Source organism: Sinocyclocheilus rhinocerous, unplaced genomic scaffold (genome assembly GCF_001515625.1).
Source record: "Sinocyclocheilus rhinocerous isolate Xijiao unplaced genomic scaffold, SAMN03320098_v1.1 scaffold1136, whole genome shotgun sequence".
NCBI lineage: Eukaryota > Metazoa > Chordata > Actinopteri > Cypriniformes > Cyprinidae > Sinocyclocheilus > Sinocyclocheilus rhinocerous.
The window spans coordinates 197583-215046 of NW_015647033.1; the positions used below are offsets into that span (position 1 = coordinate 197583).

At 38.5% G+C, this 17464-nt stretch overlaps 1 protein-coding gene across 1 annotated transcript; it reads right to left on the minus strand.

Moving 5' to 3' along the window:
• Positions 1–8467: 8467 nt before the first annotated feature.
• LOC107708350 (general transcription factor 3C polypeptide 4-like) lies at positions 8468–17158 on the minus strand. Its single transcript, XM_016512543.1, has 5 exons — positions 16799–17158; positions 12831–14564; positions 11509–11639; positions 10374–10462; positions 8468–9758 (listed from the first exon to the last, which is right to left on the minus strand). Exons 1-5 carry the CDS (start codon positions 17102–17104, stop codon positions 9694–9696), a joined length of 2325 nt encoding a protein of 774 aa, XP_016368029.1. The 5' UTR covers positions 17105–17158; the 3' UTR covers positions 8468–9693.
• Positions 17159–17464: the final 306 nt, after the last annotated feature.

The following is a 17464-nucleotide window of genomic DNA, read 5'->3' on the forward strand; positions in this document are numbered from 1 at the left end:
TGAAATAAATGTATTTTAAGTATATTACTTTTTTACCAGGGATATCATGACAGACTGTGATTAGTAGACGGTGATACATGCTTCTGTAGAAGCTACAGTACAAGTCAGTGTTTTTTCTTAATGTTTCAAGTGTTTTGTAGCAGTTTTTGTTTATTTTATTTTATTTTTTTCCAAGTGTGTTCTAGGACTTCCTTGTGGACCACTACACCACCCAAAATCCCCCATTCAGAGAGGTAATTGTTATTATGGAAATGTAAATTAAATGTAAAATAAATGTAAATTGCAGCAGAAGAGCAATAAACTTTAAATATAGCTTTTAAAAATAGTTTTTTTAATACTTATAAGCAATGACTGAGTCAGTAGTTTTATATTACCATCATTTCTGATTTATGCAATTTGCAGATTCATGCAATTTGTTTGATTTATGCTTCATTTTCTTTATTAATATTGTAAGGGCACAGTCTTTTTATTTGTGGTGTGTATTTTTATATATGCTGGAAATCATTTTTTCAAATACAACTTTTTACAAAAAAAATAAAAATAATTTGCAACAATTATACAGTTATAATGTAACTCCATTAATTCATTAGCATGCTTTTGATAGAAAATTATAGTTCTTTCATATTCTTACTGATGTCTTTGTTTTTACCCATTTTTAAATACCTTGTTGCTTCAGATGGCAAAGATGCTTTTGGAAACTGTGGCTGATGCAAAAGTGAGTGGTCACTGTTGTGCTCTGTTAAAATCATAAGTCCAAAAAAAATACATAAGCAGCATAATAAATTTGTGTCTGATATTTCAGATGGCAGGGGCTTGAAGAGCAAGCACACACATTTGTGTTTTATGAAATTGTAGGGACATGCAGTTATGCACACACACACACACACACACACACACTCCCAGGGTATTCTGGAGAAATTGTCAAACATTGCCAATAAAATACAATTTGATATGAGAAAAAATGCTTCATTTTGAGAGACGCCAGCCTTTCAATATGTGTGATTTAGCTCAAATCCTGGACAGAGCCACCATTATATAATTGAGGAAAAAATCAATGTAAGCAGCTAGACGTGGCCGCTGTGAGCAGGGTTGCATCCATATTGAAAGTGTGCGGGATCGATCGGTGTCTGGGATCGGCTTAGCTTCACTACCCTAATCACACACCGTGCTGGTCGATGCCTGAGCTATTGCCACTCACAGCATATGTTAACATTAGTTTTTCTCTGCCTGTTTAAAAGCTGCACCTGAGATCTTGGCCATTTACTGGCAAAAAAAAAGCAAAAAAAAACAGGGATTATATTAAAGATTGCCTGAGGTGTGAGTGAGATTCTCTGCCACACTGGTTGAGGACGTTTGGGTGGGCATTGGAGGAGAGAAAAGAAACACACAGGATATTTATTTTATTGACGTTCTGCAGTAGAAACAGGAAGATTTAGCGGGGCTCGACTGTTAAAATTCCCACAGAGCTTTTCGCTTGCACATACACACACAAACACAGGCGGTTTCTCTAAGAAGGATGAAAAGCAGTCAGTCAATACGTGGGCTGATTTGCACTGGAATAAAACTTAAATAGGAAGTCCAGTAAATCTGTAGGCTTAATCTGAATACATTCGGAATTCATATACAATGAGATTTTGATATTGATGTCCTGAGGTGTTTATTTCATTTCAGATTATTGATGTAGCTTCTCATATCACAAATATTTTGGAATCTCAGGTACGCTATGAAATTATTCTTTTAGTCAACAGAAAACAGCTTTTGCAACCCATTTTGCTTCTGGATGTGACATATTTGAGGATATTCAGTGAGGACAAAATATAGGAGTTGATTTTATGCTTTATGAATTGATTATATTGTGAAAAGTTGCTCTGATTTATTTTCTCTTTCTTAATAACATGCATTGATGAATTAAATGCAAAAAAATTGATGTTTGTTAGGAAAGTAAATAGGGTTGACTTTAATCTCTATTAAACAGCATCATTAAATCTGAATAGCCATAATTAATTAAGTATCATTTATTTAAATACTACTCTTATATAAGTAAATTTTGTGCAGGGACACATCGGATTTGTAGAAAATTTGGTTGCATTTTGTGTTCTTTAACTTAATCGTTATTCTTGATTAGTCTAGGCCAGTGGGAAGCCATGCTCTTGAGGGAGATGCATCTAGAACCACAACTTCCTGCAGACCCTCATATCTGCAGTTGTGCATATTAGGAGTATTTTAAGCTTCCGATGGGGAAGAGATCATAGCGTGCTTCCACATTAATTGCCCTTTGGAATGGCCCAATTATGCTATTAATGGGCCCCGGTGTGAGAACTAATGGCTGGAGACCTTTTTTGCATAGCATTAGCTTAATTGAGCTGCAGATAGAGGCCTAGTGTGACTAGCAGGTCAAGCTAATGTTACCACTGGTCCAGCAGAAGACATTTTACTGACAGCTATATTAATTAACAGCTATCCAGTTACACGGGCTTTAAAAGAGATGAATTAGTAACATGTTCGGTGAAGCAGCATATTGGTCTTCAGCTGAAAAATAAGGTTTAGGTTCTAGGTCTTTCTATACTGCTGCTGAAATATGTGGGGGAAAAATGTGCAAAATATAATTTTGGTGGGTTCTTACAGTACTGTGTGTGGTTGATGATGGATTTTATGTGTTTTAATTGCACAAACAGGAATAGTTTATATAATCTGTGGACGTCAGTACTGCTATTAGGCCTGAATCGAAATGAACGAGTTTCTGTTTTTAGAATAAGGCAGCATTTTACAGTAGAAAAGTCTCCTACTTATGGAAAGTCCAGCTGCATCAGAAAGTAGGCTGAACGAAGCAGGTCAGGCAGGAAGCTCTTTTGTTATGTAAAGAGCTGCTATTTGATCCTCACGCAGGAAAAAAAGGAAAAGAAAAGGGAGCCGTTCAGATAAACTTGCCTCATCAGATAATTGAAGATGCCTTCGCTCCAGTTTCTCTCTTTTGCATAAATGTCTGATCAGTTTTCAGAGACTGATAACGGCACGCCTGTCCCTCCGCTCGCTCCTCTGGAGTTCTGCGGGATCTCTGAAGAGCTCCGGTATGGTGGCTGAGCTAAGAAAACATTTGCAGGATGATCTTTCTGATCTTCATCATGTATAGATAACATATTCCATTGTGTGTTTTTTGTTCTGTCATTGGAAATCTCCAGTCTTGCTTAGTGCTCATGATTTTTAAGCTATTGATGTATTGATGAAAAGTAATTCTTTCCTGTAAGTTCCATGAATTTGTCTTATTCTCTTATGCTTATTTAATCAACAGTGGTGACTCTGCAATGGAAAAAAAGAAGAATTATTTTTTTAATTGTGTCTGTCTTATTACATTTGTTTATTCTAGTTTTCCAATAAGCAAGCAATATAAATTTACTTTCATTCAATATTAAGACAAATATGTTAAAGTTGAGTTCAGTTAAAGTTTTTTTTTTCTTGAGAAAACAAAATAGTTTGCTAATAAAGCATAAAATTAAACTTAAAGATTTATTCTTTGAAAAAAGGTCATCTTACACAATTTTCCTTCTCAAGTAAATTTATCTTGTTGTAAAGATGTTGCAATATTTTTACTGGAAAACAAGACAAAACCACTGATTAAAATGTTTTTTTTTTCTCCCTCGCTGTGAGACTTTTCAAACAAATGCACATTTTGGCTACAAAGCAAACGTCTCAGGTTACTTATGTAACCATGGTTCCCTGAGTAGGGAACGAGACACTGCGTCCTCTAGGGGTCGCTATGGGGAACGCCTCGTCGTGACCCGTGTCTGAAGCATACATAGAAAAACACCAACTCGTTGGCCGGCGACAGCCATGACGTCACTACCGGTGCGACTATAGTATAAATAAGCGCCGGGAGCTACACATCATTCACTTCTTCGTCTGAAGCTTGCATCCGCAGCATGGCAAGAAACCTAGAGGACGCAGTGTCTCGTTCCCCTCAGGGAACCATGGTTACATACGTAACCTGAGACGTTTTGCCACACTAACCATAGTTTAACCATGGTATTTGTAATAAAACTGTGGTTATACAAGTTCGAAGTTCCCATGAAAGGGAACTACTGTTCCTAAGTTTGTTGTAATTATACTACACCAGACGGTTTTTCTGTTTGCATTAATCTTTCTGGTGGTGCTCTGCTCCGTTCGCTCTCCAGTAATATTCATCTGTCAGTTTTAGTCGGAACTCTTCCCTTCGCTTCCCTCCTCCCTCTTCCACCTCTTCCTGGTGCCAGTCTTTAACTACTCTCCACGTTGGCCACTGTTCTGCTTGTAACAGGCCCAACACGAGTGCAAACAATCAAAGTCTTTGGGAACACTGAAATATGCATGGCTATCCGTGACCGACAGATAAAGCAGCGCAATTAGCCACGTAATTCTAGAGTGGCGCAAGGACTCGTCAGCCTCAGCTGTCCTCCCTCCCTCTCCCCGGATCTCTTTCTCTTGCTCTCTATTAGTTAAATGTACTTTGTGTGTCGGCTCCCCATCAAATCAAGTAACACTTCCTCTAATTGGCTTATAAATTATACAGCTGAGGCAGCATTATAATTTCATCAGTGGTAAACATTGCAGGGGCAGTCGGTAAAGAATCTATCCCTCATTAATTTCTTAATTTGGGTAGATGGAACCAAGAGGAAGAGAGAGAGAGAGGTTGGGGATGAGTGAGAGAACCAGAGCGACGGAAAGGGGAGGATCGGATGAACGAAAGAAACTCGCATCACCTCAAGGATGAAGGGACGCATGGTTAAAAAAACCAGGAGGATGTTGCCGGCGCTTTTGTTAATAAATGTCAGATACACGATCCGCAGGTTTTGTCGGTCGCTCTTCCTGTGAAATCCAGGCAGTGGCTCCCTTCTCTTGACTTTTCTCACTCACACACGGTTTTCCCCATTTTCTCCCTTTGTGTTCTTTTTTTACTCCGACTTTATGAATATTTCATAGCAAAGGTCATAAATATTCATTCCGATAGCTTTGCATAGTAGTTATTACCGGTATTTCTTTTTAAAAAACAAAAATGCTCATTATAAATTCTTCATACTCTTCCCCTGAAATAATTACAAGTGCGGATATACCGAAACACACACGCTCCCTCGCAGCAAGTGCTTTATTCCATGGCTTTATGAAGTGGAGACAAATTAATTTACAGTTCAGTCGTAAGTTACTGATTTCTTCGAGCTGCTGTGCCTCTTTAGAGATATTCTCAAGAAAAGTGATTAACTTTTAGCATATTATCATATTTAAGGCCTTTTCAGGTGCATACAACGCTGTATTCACATTTAAAGGGCTGTGTTAATCCACTATCTGCAGGTCGCCGAAAATTCAGGTAATTTATGCGGAAACTGTCCTAATGACATATGCTTCGAGTTGGAGTTGAATGCATCCGCGTGAGTTGTATCCTGACTGGGTCCCATCTGTCTCCGCTCCTCTCATGCTGTAGATTTGGACTGGCTGCTTCCACCTCCTGTCAGATTAAACACGGAAACATATGAATGACTGACTGCTAACCGCTTCCATTGTCATGTCACGTTAAGTCTCCAGTTCCCGTCGTTTCGATTGCTCATTTCGACCATTTCTGGGCTTTCTGTGCAGGGCAGGTTAATCTTGGCATTGTCTGATCTTTGGGAGACATATTTTTAAGCAGTCTTCAAAATGAGGGCTTCCTTGTGTCTCTGTGGTGAAAGCCAACATGAAAGGATTCGGAAAGAGGGGGAGAATCTTCAGAGGGGAAGTGCGCGGCCGAAATGGTATGAAATGCAAACGCTCAATGGCTTTTCTTTCATGGCTTTTATTCAATAAAACAGAGCTCTTTTTATGTAAGCCTTTTGAGTCTGACACATAACACCCACACTCAGACAGGATCAGAAATGGCTTTGCCACTGGATGATGATTATTATTAGACATTTCTAATTTGATAATTTTTTTGAATGATCATTGGATTTGACACAGATCTGTGCAGGTGCATGATGTAAGCCTTTTGAGTCTGACATATAACACCCACACTCAGACAGGATCAGAAATGGCTTTGCCACTGGATGATGATTATTATTAGACATTTCTAATTTGATAATTTTTTTGAATGATCATTGGATTTGACACAGATCTGTGCAGGTGCATGATGCAAGTGCCATGTGCTTAAACATTGTCTGCTTTGCTGGTATTGCCAGTTTTTATTTCTGGCATGACAATAACATTTCTTTAAAGTTGTTAGAGGTTAAATTCAGTGGAATTAAGGGTTTCGTATGCATATTTGCAAATCTGTTTACCAATGTGGTAACTTTCATCCTTTTATATTTTTTTAATTATTACATTACAGGAACATAAATATATAGTCACACACACAATCTCCTAACGCTTCCTCTTGTCCATGGTTGTGTGTTCAGTGTGTAGCGAATGACTTTAATTAATGTTGCAGTAAAGCAGAGCTCTGGTCACGGCCTTCCTGAGGTTCTGCATTAGTTCCACCTGAGCTGCTCTACACCGCAGAACAAGCAGAAAGACTGACTATTGACATCTCACACTCCCTCATACGCTCATATCAGCCAGTCACAGGTCACTGACTCCATCTCAGCGGGACCATGTACTCGTTAAAGGGCCATGTTAACAGCCTGATTTCAGAGTCGGCAGGAAAAACCAGGGGTCCCTAGACAGCCCCCAGACAGACTTAATTACTGATGAATTACTGAAGTCTGAGGGAACACTTTTACAAAGCATACTTGAGACGAAATGTATTCAGGCGGGAAAATTGATGTATATACACTACGGAGTGAAACCACATCAGAAAATCTAGTGCTTTAGAAGCCATTTTCTTTTTCCCCAGTATGACTCGTAATCACACATACACATACATATACATGTATATGCATATTTTCATGCAGATTATACTGTGAAACTTACTTTTGGTGTCAGAAAACTAATGAAAGCAATTTATATAAAATTGCTAAGAGGATTACATGAACAGAAATAATTATGGGGCCTCTTCAGACCTAAATAGGCCATTATACTATATATACATTATTTTAAATATATTTAACCCTGTGTGATACGCATTATGTTCTAGTTTGTTTTCTGTTTGACTTTTTTGAAAGAAAAAAAAATTAGGAAACGCCATGTCATGATCCACTTACTAGTTCTTCTTGAGAATTAATATTAATATTTAAAGTGATAACTAATGATTTTATACACTTGGAATGAATCAATATCAGGGGTTATTCAGTATTGTTACTGAAAGGATCAAATGTAGAAATGCAAAATAAAACAAATACAAATGATAACTGTTATGTGTGTATAAATGCAAATATAGTAATTTCTAAATAAATTAATAAATTGATACTACTACTTATAAAAGTTACTAATGAGAAAATGCAATTCTGCTGTACTGTGTTTTCATATGGCAACTTGCATATTCTCTGTACATTTTTGTTAGTTAATCAGATAAAAACATTAAATTAACATTATTGAACATTTATGCTGAAACAAATGTAGAAAAAAAAAAAAAAATCTGAAAAGTTTATTAATAAATATGTACATGGGAAACAGAAACAAGGATTTGTACTGTAAACAAAATTAATGTATGTACATGAACATATTATGTACATGAACTCTGAAATATTGTACATTAGTCACAGAGTGATTTTTGTAACACGTCAAATCAACATTATACAGACTTTTTGATGGTAAAATCCAGGATATCTTTCTTGAGCACAAAACGTCCAACAAATAAAACTTGAAAAATTGTAGCACAAAAATAAAAACTTCAGTGCAATACGTTGTTAGAGAGAATGACTTTGAGATCTACGCTTAGCATATTGTTTGGGCTCAACAAATTAGGTGCTTAAGGGAAGGTGATGTATATCAAAATATGTTAACTAACAAAATAATACAAGATTCAATAATATAAAAAAGCTGTCTGTTATCTGTTTAAAGCACAAAGCCACGAACACTGAAGTTATGAATATTTCATACAGAGAAAAGAACGAAACCTCCTTTTGAAGTCTTGAAAGAGCACACACAAAGAGGAAAGAGGAGGGGGCTGTAATTATTGTCGAAATGTTTTTTGACAGATTGTTATATTAAAGAAGTAGGAGGTACTGCCAAACAGAGCTAACCTCTTCAACAGGAGAAGTCTCCACCTATCAACAAAGCTAGCACTCAAACCCAAAGGCCAAGATCCATTTGACAATCTAATATCTAGGAGAGGAAATACGAGGCAGGCGGAAAAAAAGTTGGAATTTCAATCACGTTTGCTGTTATAATCTAATCTGTGACATTTAACACCTGCGACTATTAATATGCACTCTATATTATGTGTACACTTGAAATCCAAATAGCTTTTCATTTTCTCTCATATTACATCGTTTAAAAACAGCTTTCAAATTCATGTTATTAGATGCTTATCGCAATATGTCAGTGAACAAATTTGCTGTGACATGCAGCAGACGGCATTTGAGGCCTGAGCACTGCCTTTGTGTTCTAGTCGCTCTTTGATTAATACATAATGCACATTATTACCTCATAATCAAACACCCCTTACATGTTGCATTACCAATTGTAATGATATGGCAACATTTCAGAACGCATCGTAATGAAGGCCCTCTCTATGAATAATAAACACAAGAAAAACTACATAAACACACTGATTACTTTATTTTTAAGCCCTTTGATGGTGTGGAATGCTTTCATTGATGCCGAACGAGAGATGGGAGCAGAATCGTGTGTAATTATCAGCCCATCTTTATCTCGGGATACCATCCGAAACCTAAGACAGGGCTGCCGACTAGCCCTGAGGAGAGCTATCATCTTCAGTGACACTAGAGAGAGAGCGCAGGGCAAGGCGACAAGATGTACCGGAGATGAGAACGGACACGGAGGAGAGCATTCTGAGGGTCCAACCGGTCTGAGTCTTTCTTTGATTACCATTGACCCCAGTATGTTAGCAACATTGTGTGGAATGGGCCGTCAGGGTTCATGGCCTGCATGCGTCTTCCCTGCGACCCACAAAAAAAGGGCTAACTATATTTAACAATATGCACTCAAGCTCGCTATCTTAATTAAAATGGGTATCACATATGCGGCCGGGATCCATTCCTCATTACTGTTGTATCTCATTAGAGTTCGGCCCTTTGGAGGGCTGGATCAGTTTTAAAACAGTTTTCTCTCTGTCTCGCTGTTTTTCATTTCCTTGTACAGTCATCTTCTTTTCCTTTAGGCCAAGGAAAAGTCATTATTTGGAGATGGGGGAGTTAGTGTTTGCAGATCCATAGAAATGTTCCCAAAGCCAATTAGGAAATGGATTTATTTTAACCAATTAAAATCACCCACGGGAAGAGCGTGCATTTTTAATGCACAAATAGAATGTCGTGGCAGCATAATATTAACAAATCAAAAATATACTGCATTAACAGAAAACAAATTACAATAGAATAGTTTATTAACACATACAGTCATAGTTTTCATGATATAAAAAATTATATATCACTTTTGAGCTCAAGCTTGGCTTTAAAATAAAGATCTTTTGAGAAGAAAATTTCCCACATGTCCTATATTACAAAACAATTAGTGAATACTTTATAGACTTTCAAAGGTTTCGCTTTCAAGTAATAAAAGGCATTTATGTGGCATGTAGCCCACTTAAGTAATTCAGTAGTCAGCCATGGAGATTTGGTCATCTTTCACCCCACTGCTTTAGTAGAGAGGGGAGTCACAAAAGATGCAGGGACCTTGGAGTATTTTCTTGATCCAGTCTGAATCTGAAAAGGAGATAAAGTATGTTGTTATTATGCATCATCATTTATCAAGAACCGAAATCAAGGCGGTTTGTCTAAATTTGTCCATAATGGCTTGTCTGTCTTTCTCCATTTTCTGCAACATGATGCATTTGGCAAATGTTTTCTTGCAACAGGCTTGTCAGTACTTGATACAAATAACAGAAAAAACCCCACAAAAAATGTGCATGCAAGATTTATTTTTTTAAAAAGCTAAATATTAATTTTTTAATTAATAAATTAATAAATTTTTGAAATCAAAGAATTACAGTTTTAAAAAAAATAATAGTTGCTGTATTTACACTATTAGGCCAAATGCATAAATCTATTATTCTGACATATTCGTCAAGCCCGTTTACATTCACTTGTTTACAATAATGCATTGCCAAGATAGGCATTTTGACTGAAAAGTGCACGTGAATGTTTGATGTTTTTTTTTTTTTATATATTTGACATATTTGACATCCTAAGCTTGCACTGCTGTGGGGCAGCAGAGTTTTTGTTTTGTGTGTGTGCAATGTCCCTGCTGCATTACAGGAAGTGTAAGTGTGTGGTGCAATGTGGTTCTGAATGGAGATATGATACAGCATTATGGCTCACCCTCGGGCTCTGCTACTGAGGCAATACTGTCCTGCAATAGACAGCGGCGGTATGTCACACCCTGACAGGCCTGATATGACAGCGCACACCTTAGGGAGGAAGAAGGAAAGAGAAAGAAAGAGGGAAAGAGACAGCAAGACACATGAACAGAAACGGCAGGGGAAGGTTTAGATCAGTACTTGGCAGAGATCAGAATGACAGCAATGAAGCAACTATTTCCCTGATACACCATTAGGGGCAGTCAATATTAAGTAAAATCGCCTTTAGAGTTGTCCAAATGAAATTCTTAGCAATGCATATTACTAATCAAAAATTAAGTTTTGATATATTTATGGTAGGAAATTTACCTTAGGGAGGAAGAAGGAAAGAGAAAGAAAGAGGGAAAGAGACAGCAAGACACATGAACAGAAACGGCAGGGGAAGGTTTAGATCAGTACTTGGCAGAGATCAGAATGACAGCAATGAAGCAACTATTTCCCTGATACACCATTAGGGGCAGTAATCACCTTTCAGTCAGGCGGATGGATAAAATGTCACGCCAGGGGTTTGAAAGTGGGTCAAATCTACTCAAAACCTAGTCAACACCTACATATAGTCCAGTGGAAAAAAAGTGATTTTATAGGTGAACATTTTCACTTTTCATGTCTGATCATTATGAAGACATGATATTGGCACATAAATCCAAAACAAAAGCCTAGCAGACTACATTCTGGTATTCATAAGGATTAAGTGCAGAAAATGAATATGAATTATATCTAAAATGACACAAAATATCAAAAGTTAATCTGCTCATCAAAGTGAGCAATCTGTGTCGGATGTGAGCCAAGAACAGTGTCACTTTACTTGGCACTGCAAAATATAGCCAAAATAAAATCACATTTGTATGTAAAATAGGCACAAAGTATTCCAGATTACTATGTAAGTTAATGTTTTTGTGACAGAGTTTATTTGACAATTACAGTACTCTGTCCCATTAAGCATTTCTTACTTTTTATTATATTTAGATTATAATAATTTCATACTTTTATTCACTTACTTTTAATATTGCTACAAATATAGGCTACCCATGACTGGTTTTGTGGTCCAGGGTCACATATTTGGATTTTATAATGACATATACCATATTTTGTCCTACCTGAGCCATCTGTGCCCATTCTTGCACTCTGCTCGTTTGCAGTCTGTGAAAGGCAGAACTTCTTTACAGAGGCTGCAATACTCTGGAAATGTCTGTTTGTTCATCTTATTCATGATATGACCTATCAGCACCTGTGAAGGTCAAACATCAAAAAATTGACATGCAGGGTAATGTACACCTAAGGTATATTTCTAAAAATGTGAGTTAATTCGTTGCATGAATCATTTTATTTGCCAGTTAAAACAAGCATAAAACACCTACATTTTATGCCAATATCATCCAGTTTCGACCTTACAATCTTAAAATGCTCACAAAAATATCCAGTTCTGCTTTTATAAGCATAAACAGTTTGCCAGTTAAAGGGGTCATCGGATGCAAAATTCACTTTTACATGTTGTTTGAACTGAAATGTGTCTTGGCAGTATGTGAACACAACCACTCTATAATGATAAAAATCCACCCAGTGCTTTTTTTAAAAATCTCGATAAATCCAAACCCCTTTCTCATATCAAGCCAATCTCATATTCTTGGCAGAATGACGTAGTTCTGCACAGGCCCCTCCCACGATTGTTGATTGAGAGTGGCGTCAGTCTTTGGTTTTATCACAGCTCTGCCCTGAGTGAGCTGTCATCAGTCCGCCATTGTTCAATGCCGGAGCGGTTGTAGACAAGAATATCTCCTAAGCGATTGACGTGTTTTGTTGTTAGATGTAATAATGAACATAGCAGTCGTCATTTACTCCTGACATCTGAGCCGCTGAAGATGCAGTGGATTACATTTTTTTTTTAAGGGAATGTGCCCCCAATCTACCTAAATGTGTTTATGTTCGCAACCCTCTACATTGCGAGTAAATCACTCGCATATGCGACTAACGCGCGAATCATTCGTGATCCAGATTAACCTACAGAAGAAGGGAGTATACGGTTTTTTTTTTTACGAATCTTTGCAAATCGCCTTTCCTAATAATGTGCTAGTTAGCAAGTTTCACGATGAATGCGGCTAAAATTTACAGTCTCTCAGAGAACTGCGCGTCACCCTACGGAAGAGAGGGGCGGGGTGAACAGAGCTCATTAGCATTTAAAGAGAAATGTACCATAACGGCTTGCTGTAAACAGAGCGGTTTTTGACAGGGTAAAAAGGGTGTCGTTTTACACTACCATTGAGAAATTTTAACCAAAGTATGTTATAGACTTTTCATTAAGACCCTAAAGAATCATATCACACTGTGGAAAATGGGCACCCGATGACCCCTTTAAGACTTGTAAAGCAATTGAAAAGCAAAACTAAATTTGTTTTCAGGAGACAATGAGAAGGGGGCTCACCTTTGCTGCCCTGTCTTCATTAGCAGGGCCATTTGTGAGGAAGTCACACACACCTTTGGTAGGAATACATGTGTTCTGAGTGACGCAGGTGTGCAGGTACACCTCGCCCAGCACCTTCTTCATGTTCTCGTGGATCAGTTGGGACTCCACTTCTTCAATCCTGCTGCAGATCTCCCTCATTTGTTCCTCACTGGACTGCCTTTCGGCATCGCCTTGCCTGAGCTCTTCTAGAGCGGAGATCTCAGCCATCTCATCTTCACCTCCACCCGCCTCCTCATCCACAGCTTTACCTTCCCTATGAGTCGGCCGCCAGAGGTGCTCTGAAGGGCTTTTCTGCATGGACTTGTAGAGCATCCGGAGGAGGAAAAGCTTGAGGCGCCATAAGTAGGTGGATCCTGAGGGTTGGAGCTTCTCATCTAGATTGTTCTGCAGAACCGAAGGGATGCTTTTGTCCTTCAGTATCCGCCAACGCAGCAAGTCCAGCAAGTCGGTTTTTCTGAAGAGATTGTGCATTTGAGACTCAAGCAGCTCAGTAGCCGTTTCATCTGTAGTCTTAAGGGTGATAAACTGCACCTGGTAAGTGCGATTGATGGGATGGAGCCCATTGATCATGCCCTCATTGGAGATAAGAGCCAAGTAGGCACCATTTGGACTGACAGATATGCCATGTATCCGTCGACCCGCAACTCCTTCTGGCAGAGCAATCTCCTCCTGTTTAAACTCAACAGCAACATCTGTGAAAACCGGCGTGAGCTTCTTCACCTTACCATCTAGTGAGCAGGTGAAAATAGTCCCGCCATTATGACAGACCGTCATTGATATGATAGGGGTGGAATGAAGGCCTGTGACATGGGAGTTATGAACATTGAGACCAGCTTTGGAGATGAGCAACAAGCACCAGAACACATAAGGACCACGTGCAGCAACCACTAAGCTGCAGTTACATTTCTGTTGCGGATGGAAGAGCGTAATGCATTTGATGTTGTGGACGGGTATCTGGTCCTTATCCTGCCACAAAACCACAGGCTGCCTGAGGGTGAAGTAACCCTTCACTGCCTTGAGGTTGACTGGAAGGATCTTTACAGGTCCAACTGAGCTGCCCACAATCAGTCCGCTCATTTTCCGTCCACCGTGCTCATATTCCCACCAGGTGAGCATACTTGGCGACGACACGCCAGATTTTATGGTGTTGCAAGACACCACTGAATCCTTTCCTTGTGGGGGCAAGCTGAACTGCCACACCACTACGTCTCCGTTCTCCATAAGTACAGCCAGAAGTACAGTGTTAATGTCTTTACATGCATTATTGGTCTGAACTTGCTGCATACTGCACAGACCAGACCACTCCATGCACACTGGCGTCTGCATACGATACCGCCGTTGCAGTTCATCCAAGTCTTTAATAGAGTTCGGCGGTGAGCCGTCATTCTGAGCAGAATAGATCCTGGATTTTAGCATTTCTCCATATAGTTCTGTAAGGTCCAGGAGTGGCGTCCACTGCAATCGCAAATGCCTGCTGTGGATTGTGAGACGATTGTCCAGTGTTAAGAAAGCAAGAAGACAGCGGCCATATTTGTCGCAGCCTAATGGTGACCAACTAGTGTACTTCACGCCATGGAGACGTCCACTTTGAGGATGGATGACTCTGTCCATCAATATCATTTGGCTTACTACAGGATCTTTACTCTTTGCAAAGCTTTCTTTAACAGTCTGCACTTCCTTTTCAGGGCCCACCTGTAACAATATGTAAAAACACATCAATGAACTTTAGAAAAATATTTCATGCTTCATGAGACCTAACGAGTTTAAAATTATAATTTTGTAAAGACTTACATTTAATTTTGCACAAAGTCGCAGCTTGAAAATCGTGTCCACTTGTCACTTTTATTTTTAAACAATTTCTTTTATAACTTCTTCACCCAAATCATAATTATTGATTCCCAATCATCACAGATTTTTTGTTACTTTTTTAATTTACATAATCTTTTTACATTGCATGTTACCTTTTTAAACATGCTGCCACTGGTATTCAACCAGATAAAAGTGATTTTTTTTATTTTTATGCTTAACAGCAGTGAGGTAATAAATCTGTTCACAGGATTAGTAAAATTGTTTACCTGCAATTTTCATTTTCTTTTCTTTTGGTATTGGTGGGATAATCTCACCACTAACATCTGATAACAAAATTAAATTTAAATTGAGGTTAACAAAACCAAAACCAAACCTCACTAGAAAACCTACTATATTTATACTATGTCTTGTATAAATAGTAACATGACCAGAGCTGTTTAATTCCAGTTTGCCATCTGAAAGATGATGTCTGTGTCAAAGCTCCATAAAAAATAAGCATTTCAAATACATGTAATAATGTAGATTCAACTACCTCACTTGGTACATATCATATTTAAAAACGTCTATTATTAATTAAGATCGCTCTGTCTCATAAATCATGATCACAGGACACATAAATATGTCAGTGATCACAATTGTGACCAGTGGGAAAACAGTGCCCCATTTAAAAAAATAAAAAATAACTGGTTGACTCACATTATAAAACAGCAAATTTCCAGTATTGTTATACTGAATTAAAAAGTAGATGTAAAAAGAAATGTGAATTTATTCTTGGATTATCACTCCCCACAACTGACTGGGGGGAAAAATATGCTACTATTAATGTACATGTTAATATTTGCATATTTTTATTGCGTCTAACTGCTCAACGAGCAATTTTTGATTCGTTTCCCACAGGTTGAGCCACGCTTGCACGTGGCTCAAAAGGGGACTTACAATGAATTACAAAGACACATAACAGCTTGCTTCATGCAAGCACTATAGCCTATTGGATAAATCACTATACAGGATTTACCCTATTATACTTTATCGACACGAATTGATAGGTGAAACAACAAACAGCCACCCACAAATAGTCTATAAACAAAGCATCAGGCTGTCTGAGTTCACATGAACAACGGTTAAAGTTACTCGTCGTCAGGCTACAGAAGAATACCATAATTCCTCCGTTCAATTAGGCCTAAGACATCGAGAGTCACGCTGACCTATAACAACCCAGCCACAACACTTAATTGCGAATAACATGCCTTAACACAGAATCGACCACAGAGTCCAACGTTTATATTTTTTCTACGAATCTTTGAGTTAACATGTACTAAACATGAGTGGAATTTGCACCGCAGCGCCCCCACACCTTGATGCTCATGACAAGAATAGCATGTATAGTTATCTTTATTGAAGTGAATTAGGTTTAAATCACACAGTCATTCTTGAGAAGTGGGACAAAACTGGGTGCAAAATTGAAAAAATAAAAAATGAATGAAATGAAACTACATTTAAGTATCTTATATGTACTAAGCTACTGAGCTATGCTTTGATACAACCTCCCAACTTTTCTCTTTTTTAACAAAATGTGCTTTTTTACCTTGGACTGTGTAATATAATTTCTGCTCATGACAAGAATAGAATGCATGCCGTCATGCATGAATGAATTATATTTTTGCAATTTTACACATAATAATCCACGATGATCACATTACACAAAACTGAAATTGCACGTCAAAATAACACATTGTCAATATTTTTTGGAGACCCCCAAAAATTCACAAATCACGTTTTCAGGGGAGCCCATGTCTTATTAAGGGGAGCCGAGCTCCCCCTAGCTCCCCCGTAGTTCGCACCCTGGTTTTACCGATGTCCTTACTACGTTTCTGGACTTGGGGACATTACAGTTGCGTTGCTGTCTATGCAGGGTCTGAGAGCTCTCACATTTAATCAAAAATATCTTAATTTGTGTTCCGAAGATGAACGAAGGTCTTACGGGTTTGGAACGACATGAGTAATTAATGACAGAATTTTCATTTTTGGGTGAACTATCCCTTTAAGCTTGGCAATATAGCTGCAACAGTGCACGTGAGTTGGTACCATAAAGCAGCAGCGCACAGTAGTTAAGTTACCTTGAGATCACAAGCGCTGTCCGGAACGGGGATGTGACTGCGATGCAGCACCAGATTTTGACTGAGACCGTGTATGTCACACACCAGTTCCATGATAGACACGCTGTTAGCGCTGGAGGCCGCCAGTCTGTGATCCTCTGCCCACGACAGGGGCTCAAGACCGCTAACCGGACTCAGCAATTTAATCGCTGGATCCCGCAGAACCACTGGACCCTGTCCCGCCCAAAAATCATTATCCGGTCCCGACTGGGCTTCAGACGCGGTCCCTGATTTCTCCGAGGTACTATTTGAGCCTAAAGCCGCCATTTTTTCTGTATAAAAATAAAGGCCGTCTCCAGGAAGTTACGGTGCCGGAGGAGGAGGGATTTCACGAGTGCGGCATGAGCTGGGTTGCCAGATTGATAATAGTCACGCTAAAAACAATAGGTGGTTCGTTGTTTGCCTAATAATAATAATAAATTAGTATATACATAATACTATCATAGTTAACTATATTATTATTTTTTTATATATTGAATGCCCCAGTAAGTGTAAATATGTATCTGTGTTCACTGTGTAGGAAAGGTGCAGTATTGACTGAGTGTTGTAAAAGAGGTGAGCTGTACTATTAGTTTTAACCCATTAGAAATTACCTATAGGAGTTAATCATTATCATACATAACAATC

Coding starts and splice junctions, on each gene's coding strand:
- LOC107708350 (XM_016512543.1), bottom strand. CDS start 17,104: ATGGCGGCTTTAGGCTCAAATAGTACCTCGGAGAAATCAGGGACCGCG. Junction 11,640..12,830: donor ATGAAGACAGGGCAGCAAAG/GTGAGCCCCCTT, acceptor TGACCTTCACAG/GTGCTGATAGGTCATATCAT. Junction 9,759..10,373: donor CTCAGTAGCAGAGCCCGAGG/GTGAGCCATAAT, acceptor TCTCCTTTTCAG/ATTCAGACTGGATCAAGAAA.